At 42.5% G+C, this 9741-nt stretch overlaps 1 protein-coding gene and 1 long non-coding RNA gene across 2 annotated transcripts in view; both read right to left on the bottom strand.

Moving 5' to 3' along the window:
* Nucleotides 1-9741, bottom strand: part of IPMK (inositol polyphosphate multikinase) — a gene marked incomplete at its 5' end in the record, with an annotated part of 58825 nt that overhangs the window by 14769 nt on the left and 34315 nt on the right. Inside the window, one exon of the mRNA XM_019538587.1 lies at nucleotides 2240-2412. Within this exon, the coding sequence (XP_019394132.1) occupies nucleotides 2240-2412 (173 nt within the window). The remainder of the gene's footprint in view (nucleotides 1-2239; nucleotides 2413-9741) is intronic.
* On the bottom strand, nucleotides 671-2043 carry LOC109312520. Its single transcript, XR_002101831.1, has 2 exons — nucleotides 928-2043; nucleotides 671-776 (listed from the first exon to the last, which is right to left on the bottom strand). It is a non-coding gene; the product is annotated as an uncharacterized LOC109312520 (long non-coding RNA).

The raw sequence follows: 9741 nt of genomic DNA, 5'->3' as shown, positions 1-9741 counted from the left end.
AGTGGGCAGATGAAACACATTATGTTGGCCCTTTTCCAGTCCTCTGGAAACTGGTCTCTCTCCCGCTACTCCATGAATATCAGTGCCAAAGGCTAAGAGATCTCCTCTGCCAGTACCTTCAGTACCCTAGCTAAAGCTTAATTTTTTTGCTAAGACTGAGGCAAAGTAGCTGTTGAGAAGCTCTGCTTTCTTTGCATCTTCTGTTAAGAGTCTCCCCTGGCTAGTTAGTTGACCCACAGCTTTTTTTTCTGGCCAGACTTACAGAACCTCTTCTTGCTGTCTTTGATCTCTCTTCCCAGATGCTTCTCAATCTTCATCTTTGACTTCCTGATTTAGACACTGAAAACTCTTGCTATTTCCTGGTGACCTGCTCATTTTTCCATCACATGTATGCTTTCCTTCTGCATTTAAGGCATCCTAGAAGCTTCTTATGCAGCCACATGGTCCTGGGAGGATAAATGTGCCTAGGAGGACTGGGAGGTTCTGAAGGGCACAGTATTAAAAGCCCAACAAGAAACTGTTCTGACACAATGGAAGATTAACTCCATTGTGTTAAGATTAACACGTGCCTATTAACTACTTATGTCAGATGAAATTCGTCTTATTGAAATCCAGAGTCCTCGTTTTGCCCACCTCATACTTTCCCCACTTCAGAATCTGGAATTCTAACTTTTCATGATCACTTCCCCCCAAGTTGCCTATCACCTTCACATGCTCCACCAATTCTTCCCTATTGGTAGGATAAGATCCAAGACAGATTATCCCCTAGTTTGTACCTTCAACCTTTGGGAACAGAAAGCTGTCATCCACACAAGTTAGAATCTGGCTCAACATTTTGTATTTGGCTGTATTGTTCTACCAGCAGATGACTAGAAAACTGAAGTTTCCCATCAGTACCATCTCATAGCTTTTGGATAGTTTGGTCACCTTGAAGAATGCTTCATCTACCTCCTCTGCCTGATTTTGTGGCCTATAACTCCTTAGCATTATATCAATGATGCATCTTTCCCCTTTCATTTTCACCCAAATACATTTCACTGTGCTATCTTCTTCCTCCTGAACCAGGAAACAAGCATATAGGTTTTTGACATAAAAGGCAAGACCACCACCTCTTCTCCCAACCTTGATTTTCCAAAACAAAATGTAACCTTCCATGTTGACGCTCCAGCCATAAGAGCTCTCCCACCAGGTCTCTGTGGTACTGATCAAGTCACAAGTTCTGTTCACAGGCTGCAGCTTTCAGCTCATCTTGTTTATTCCCCATACTGCTCACATTTGTATATATACACACATTGGACATATTTTGCATTTCAATCTACCCTCTTCCCTTTTGCATCACTTGTTGCTGTCCTGTGGCTCTCTGGCCCTCTCAGAGTTGAGCTGCTGCTTCTGGTCCTTTTCTCTATGGACTGCTTGCTGTTGATGGAGGGTTTTGTTCATTATCCATCAGACCTAATTTAAAGCTCACCTTACAAGGTTGGCCAGATGACGACTAGAAAAATGCTCTTTCAATTTTGGTCAGGTGAATCCCATCTGTTGATGGGAGCAGACTTCCTCCCCAGAACATCTGCTGGTTGTCAAAGACTCCAAAGCCTTCACATTGAAATCATCATCTCAGTCATATTTTTACTTCCAGGATATGATGGTCCCTGCCTGGGCCCTTGCCTTCCACAGGGAAGATGAATTAAAAGAAGTCTGCAGTACTACAGCCATGGTATTAGTCATAGTCTTGCAAACAAAGCTGATACATATGTCTGTAGGCAAGTAACAAGATGGTTCATAAAGACATTTTTTCTAAAAGATTTTAAAATACCAAAAAAATACAACCCAAAGGATAGATGCCTACAGGAATAGTTTCACAACCAGAGCACAAAAGTGTTGCTTGATAATCCCCCTAAACATCTATGACATTTGAAAATCATTTTTATAACAATAGTGATGACTATTTCGTGAATAACCAACATTCTAGCCTGAAATATTCTGACAAATATATTTCTGTACTCCAGTTAGAATTATGATCACAAGAGAGACATTGAACAGTTAAATACATAATTTAAATGAGAACAGAGATTTGAGATGTATTTTATGGTCCATAGGATATTAATACTTTTCAATGATCTCACATATTTTAATAACCTCATAATAGAAGTGTTTTTATTTGCTAGAAAAAACTATATTAATTCTTATCTTGATAATATACCAGAACTGAATTTAAAATTTAAAAAAAAGGAAGACTTACCCTCATGCCAAGCACCAAGAACCCAATCTCTTCCATAAGTGGGTACTTGCTGACCTGCTGGTGAATCTTCTCAGCTGAAGCATATGGATCATAACTTTTCTGGCCTATTTTCACATCCATTATGCAAGGCTTATTAAACTTACGGGTCACATCTTCCAGTTTTAGGTAGAGATCTATTAAAAAGGAAAAGAAATCAAAAGCTTAATGCAAAGGATTTAATTACAAAAATTGTGTAAGTCAAGAACGTGGGGGCAATAAAGGAAAAAAAGGCGGGGGGGGGGAAACAGTCAAAGGGAATGTCTAGCACATTCTTTAAGTACTAATTAAACAGGTAGAACAAATGTCCCAAAGAATAAACACTAAACCTAGCATCCAACACTTACAAACTCTGTTGTTGTCAAGTCCTGAAGAATAGTTATATACTTAAACTACCCCAGCCAACGCAGCCACTCAGTCAGATTCCAATTTATTGTTCAAAAGAAACAGGCGAGTTTAATTTACATGAGTCTTTAACATATTTAAGTCTATATTAAAGAGCATCTAAATTAGATCAAAATATTAATATTTAAACATGGAATCGTAGAGAACTTGGGCTGGAAGGGACCTCTGTAATTCATCTAGTCCAACACACTGCCCGAGACAGGATCATGCCTGGGAATTAGAACGGTCATTTCTACTGTTAGGAAGGCAACTGGCACTTCTTACATCCTTCATACAGTACAGCAAAAATTCACCTCCCATTCCTGTATCTACCTCTTTACTCAAGCCAGCTATGCTCTCCTCCTCTCTCCCATGTGCTTAGTCTTAGCAAAGTAGCTGCATTTTATGAAAAAAAGACATAATTAGGCCAGGCAGGTAAGAGAGGGTATGGGCAGGATACAGGCTGGTCTTGTAACCAGGAAGAAGGAGGACATAAATCTTACTTAAGAATTGCATGGGTTTTGGGGGTTTATTTGGTTTTGGTTTTTGTTGTTGTTGTTTCTTTTTTTACACATTGATAAAAATCATCAGTGAAGGACTTCATCCCCATATAGATCATACATTAATTAAGTGTTAAGTATTTTAACCTTCCTGCTTTAAGTAAAAAGAGATTTAAAACACTTTCACAACAGAGATTCACACCACCTTTTGTTTTTTTCCCTTCTAAATATTACTATTTTTGGAAAAAGAAGGAAAGAGATTTGATGGATATGTGCAGCAGAACCCACCAAAGTTGTAGGACTAGATCCCCAAGTCTCAATAAAAGATGAGTTTGCAAAACAAGCCATGGATACACACAGCCACAGCAATCAGCTGCACAAGACCATTGTGGTACAACAGCTAAATGGAGAAGCAGCACCCTTTGATATAAAAGCTGCAACAAACAGTTCTGCGGCTTCTCCTTCACTTAATCTACTACAAATTAAGCTGCATACAAACCACCCATATCTGAATAATCCATATTCTATAGCAGTGGATGAAACAACCCACTTTTTTATTTTTTTTGGCCTTGGTGTCATTACCATTACACATCATCTCCTTTTCTTGAACACACAAAGATTATCACAAGATTCAATGGCTGGAAGTTGAAGATAGAACAATGTGACTAGAAATAAAACATTAAAACAAAAAAACAGTAATTATAATTAACCACTGAAACAACTTACCAAGGGTTCTGGTGCATACTCCATTACTGAAAATATTTATATTGGGACTACATCGTTTTCTACAAAAATGTGTTCTAGTACAAACAAGAGTTAATTCAGAGGTCCTGTGGTACATGTTATGCTGGAGATAAGGCTAGCCCAGAGGTCGACAATATTTTTGGCCAGAGCTCCAAAAACAACCCAACCCTGAACACCTCGACCTGGCATGCCAGGAGCAGACCACAGGCGAGACATGATGGGCCCAATCCTCGTTGCTGGTGGAAGCCGCGTGCACACCTCTGTGTGGACAGTAGGAAAAGGGCCAGGGTTGTGCTGCCCTGGCTCCTTTCCCACCCTGCACCCTGAGGCACACAAGCAGTTGTCACTACCATGGAGCCAGTGCTGAGGCTCCAGAGCCCTGTTTGCAGCCTGCCTGCCACCTGCTGCAGTTGCCTGGACAAGCTGTGGCAGGAACCTGGGCTCCAGAGCTCCAGCACATGCCTCTGGACAGACAACATGGGAGGGGCCCAGGGCAGTGCAAACGCCCCCCACCCCACAAAGTGTAGGCTGGCCAGGGCTCCAGAGCCTGGTGCAGCAGCCAGCCTAGGCTCTGGGCAGCTGCTACCAGCCAGAGCCCTGGCCACATGCTGCAAGCAGCCTAGGCTCCATGGCCGGTGCCACCTGCCTAGAGCCTAGGCCAGCTACGACATGCTAAGCAAGATGGCCTCACATGCCATGTGCTGGCATACACACTGGGGGTTTCCAACCCCATTCTAGCTTTTTCACACAGGCATGCTTTAATAATACACAATATACGCTGGTTAAATTCTTGGGGGCCTGAAGTTGGTAGCCTACCTGGAGTTCCTTCTACAGAGAAAGTAGCAGTAGGGCTTTCATCACTGCTGCTGGAATGGTTGAAGAAATAGCAGTTAGGGCCTTAGGCACCCTGTATCAAAAGGCACCACTTTCCTCAAAGCAGGCTATTAGTTTGTCTCAGAAAAGTTATATGGACACTGAAACCTTAGTAACGCTTCCACATTTTAGCATCGTTACTTTAGCAGTATAAAAAGGCACATATTAGAGCATCTTAAAAATACTAGAGCAATAATTTTTATGTTTAGGATTTTTTTTTGAAGAGGTTTGTTCCAATACATTGGAGACAAAGTTGAGTCTGAGTCCATGGCACTCTCACTTAACCTCACCTGTTTGGTTGTAGCTGATAAACGCAGACACATAGCCTAAGTAGGTCATGTGTTGAACTTTAGATGACCTCCTACTTGGAAGCATGCTTAATTAAGTTCAGAAGATGCTGGAAGACAGTGTCCAGTGCACAAAAGTGTGTCATGGGCAGAGCCCAGGCATGCTGGGTGAAAAGCCCATATAAGGGCTTTGGATTGACAGAAACTACATGCACGATTGGGACTGGGTGAGAGTGTGGATCTGTCCAGGCTGGCTGCCTGTGTGTGTTCTCTGTGTGTGTGACTGGATCAGTGTGTGTGAACAAGTGATAAAAGTGTGGTGAATGAATGAGGTAGAAGTGGTTTGGTGGTGTATTGGTGTGGATGATCACTGGGCTACGCCACGACCATGGAGGTCCGACCAGCTGAGCACACCCTCAACAGCGAAGCTGACAGAGCTGACCATCATCCCCAGCAACCTCTACTCCTGAGACTCCACCTGTCCTGACCTGCTGATCTCCTGGCTGTGATCTCCCAGTGAGAGTGGTCAGGGTTGGCACCCCAGATTCTCTCCTTGGGTGCACCTAGCACTTAAGTAGCAGCCCTCCACCCTCTAGCGCAAGTAACACCCACTCTCTCTCATTCCTTTCTCCTCCCTTCCCCTAAAGCAGAAGGTAAGCTGCCACAGATAATCATCTTTGGTGTGATGATTGTGATCTACACTTACTGTAATCGGGAATGGCAGCAATCCAGTGTTTAATAAAGTTTTCCCCTTATATAATAAAGTTCATACCCACTCCTCAGTCAATATTGCTTCTGAGGTTATAGTGTTTCATTGAGTCTTTAGAGGGACTGAATTATAATACAGGTATGATCTTAAGTTAGGTATAGGTTTTAGAAGTTACTAGGAATAATTTTATTAGGCGTGTAGTCAGTTCCTAGTTCTGTAGTTACATTGGTTGCTCTTGCTATTGTATATCCTGTTATTTACCTGTTGTATAAGCTATTTATATTTACCTGTCACTAATAAACCGATTAATTTGTTCCAGTTAAGTATCACTGAGAGTTTCTTTATTTAGTCATAGTACAAGCAATTTCCAGATTGATAGGGTGGTGATAGATATGCCTAGTCAATTTGTTAGCCAGCGCAGGGGCCAAAACCCACCCCACTTGGAACCAGATTATTGGGTCAGACTATTGGGCACTGCTAATTAAAGTCCTGGTCCAACAATTGCTTGTTATGCACTACACAAGAACTGGCCATCTGAAATGCAACAGGACTAGAAATCAATTATTACATCCAAAGGACACAGAATCATGTCCCCCAGCCCCCTCGCCATTTTTGAAGTCTTCCATTGGACTCTCTCCAATTTGTCCACATCCTCTCTGTAGCAGGGGCCCCAGAACTAGACACAGTAGTCCAGTTGTTGCCTCACCAGTGCTGAATAGAAGGGAATAATCACTTCCCTTGACCTACTGGCCACACACCTACCAATGCAGCCCAGTATACTGTTAGCCTTCTTAGCAACAAGGGCACAATACTGGTTCATATTCAGCTTATTGTCCACTGTAACCCCCAGGTCCTTTTCTGCAGAGCTGCTGCCCAGCTCATCAGCCCTCAGCCTATAGTCATGCACAGGACTGTTCCATCCTAAGTGCAGGACCTTGCACTTGTCCTTGGTGAATATCTCAGGAGATTTCTTTTGGCCCAATCCTCCAATTTGTGTAAGCTGCTCTGAAACCTAGCCCTACCCTCCAGAGTATCTACTACCGACTCCAGCTTGGTGTCATATGCAAACTTGCTCTATGCCATCTTCCAGGACACCACTGATGTCCTGAAAGACATCAAACTGGAAGACACTGAACAAAAACAGCCCCAGGACTGACCCCTGAGGCACAAAGGATACAATATCAATAACTATATCTACCATGAGAGAAGAATCCTTTCCAACTTCAACAAATGCAGAGAAAATTTTTCATCAATAAAAGCAACTTTCCCAGTTAAAAATAAATAAATAAAATTTATCAGATACAGATTTTCATCTGGACAACCCGTGTGGAAGGCACATTATTCTTTTTCCATTAAAGGGCATAGTGCGATTCAGAAACCAAAATTAATTGGTGTAGAAGGCATGCAAGGTTTCGAGAATAACATTTAAGTGTTCATGGAGCTGCATACTACAGAACTCATTTTGGTTTATTTTCAAAACGTGCATCTAAACATACAGTGAATGAAGTAATTTATAAACTGTAAAGGCTGAATATAAACTGCTGAACTAAAGACAAGTTGCACAGGAAGTCAGCCAGGTCTTTGCACTATGTCTATATACGTATGTTAGATTAATGTTTAGATAGACAGAATGCATGTTAGCGCTGTGCAAAGCTTTGGTCACTGATTCGATTCGGAGGAGATTCAGCCCAATTTGGCTGCTGAATCTCTGAATCAAAGTCAGGAGACCAACTAAATTTCTCTGAATTCAACCAGAAGCCTCCAATTTGATCTGGAAAGATTTGATGATTCAGACAGATACAGCTATATATGTTTTTTCTACATACGTCAAAGTACCAGGCAGCTTGTGACAGCGTCCCATCGGAGCACAGCAGTGTCCCCATCGCACTCAGCGGCAGACCCAGAAGTGGACCAGAAGCACTTCTGGTCCACTTCCAGGTCCACCATGAAGCATGCAGGGGATCCCACCCCGCCATGCTCGGCAACTGGTGCCTCCTAGGTCTGGGGCAGCACCCAGGGTCCCCCTGCAACTGATCACCAAGCCAAGGGGACATGGTGGACGAGGCATCCTCCATACGCTCAGCAGTGGACCAGAAGTACTTCCGGTCCACTTCCAGGTCCACCGCCAAGCATATAGGTAGCCCCCCTGTGCTCCTGTGGGACACTCCATCCACCCCACCATCTCAGCATTCATGAGCTATGCCTGGTACCTCAAGGTATGTAGAAAAAAAACACAAACAACCCTCCTCCCCCCCACACACACACACAAAGCTGTGTCTATGGCCAAATCGCTGATTTGCCGAATCAGAATAGAATCCTCAGATTCCGCCAAATCGAAATCGGGACAGTGATCCAAATCAGTGAATCGAATCACTGTCCCCTGAATTGGGCTGAATCCAAATCAAATACGGCCCGCTTTGCACATCCCTAATGCATATATTACATAGAAAACCTGACTGCATGGTATATTTTTTTTCAATCACTCAAAAAAAGAAGCCCAAAAAGCAGTAACCAGGCTTTTTGGTACCCCGTGCATGTCACATGCAGAGCACCTCCCCACATGCTACTACATAACACTTCCATTTGATTTGGCACCTCTTGCACAAAGGCTACCAGTGCTGGGGCACCACTGGCACTACCCTTGCTACAGTACAACCTGCACACTTGTGCACATGTCTCCATAGCTCCCTCTAGATCAGCGTTTCCCAATCAGTATGCCACAGCACAATGGTGTGTTGTCAGAAATGACCAGGTGTGCCATGGAATTTTGGGGGAAAAAAAAGTCATGTTAGAAAAATAAATGAATAAAGAAACATATTCTATAAATTAGTTTTGTTGATGGAACTGAAGTGTATTGTGTCATGTTGCCATTTCACTGTACAGATAGATGTGAGACAGTATGTCACGCTATGCTCCAATGACGTTGTATGTGGTCAAAAAAATCATGTTGAGCAGAGAAGTCGTGGAGTGTGCAGTTAGTGTTGAATCTGAACATGAGCACAAGGAAGTCAAAGGGTGAGCCAACACTACTTCTACTGTGAGTGTTATTTGCATTATGGATTTTCACTTACTGGCAAACTAACTTGCCCTCTTCCAACATGTTTTGTGTGTGGGGAAAAACTTTCAAACCATGCCATGGTGCCAAGTAAGTCGAGGACAACTTCTTAGAACCAAAAACCTATCCCTTGCCAACAAGGATAAAGATTTTTTTTTTTAAGTGTTTAAAGGAACAAGATGAAAAATAAGTGCAAATGGTGAAAGACAGCATAACAGTGTCTGATAAAGTACTGGAGGCAAGCTCCTTGGTCACTGAGCTTGTTGTGAAGACAAAAAACCCACATACAATCACAGGGTCTTTAATTTTACCAGGATGTAAAGAGATTGAGGGTAATATTAGGCTCAAATGCAGTCAATGAAATTGCAAAGGTTGCCCTCTCAGACAATAAGACAAGTTGCACACTGATGATATGTCTGCTGACATTGAAACTGTTGTTCAAGAAAATATAAAATCAAGTGGAAATTTTGCTTTGCAGCCTGATGAATAAACAGATGTTGGGGTCATGTTCAACTCTTGGGTAACATCAGGTTCATTGATGAAAGCAATATAAAAGATTTTTTTCTTCATTTTGCAAGTACCTACCAGATAACACAACGAGAAAAGAAATGTTCAAGGTAACAACAGCCTACACTAAGAAAGGAGAACTTGTTACCTGTCCGCTCCATGTTTTTGGGGAAACCTGACACAGGACACAGACTGTCTGACTCACAAAGAATTGCCCCCCCTCACCTAAACAGGAACTGATTAAGATGCAGTGAGACACACACCTAAAACCCTCCAGATAAGGGTGACAAAAGTGCAACAACTGCCCTAGGTCTCATTTGCATCTGAGATGGGAACAGATGACCATTCATTTACATGAGAGATGGAGAACAGAAAACCTGAAGCAGAGACTGCAGTGAATTCTGGGA

The sequence above is a fragment of the Crocodylus porosus genome, unplaced genomic scaffold, assembly GCF_001723895.1.
Source record: "Crocodylus porosus isolate Cpor-Errol unplaced genomic scaffold, CroPor_comp1, whole genome shotgun sequence".
Classification (NCBI taxonomy): domain Eukaryota; kingdom Metazoa; phylum Chordata; order Crocodylia; family Crocodylidae; genus Crocodylus; species Crocodylus porosus.
The sequence above is the reverse complement of the archived record's forward strand: the minus strand, read 5'-3'. Positions and strand labels throughout refer to the sequence as shown.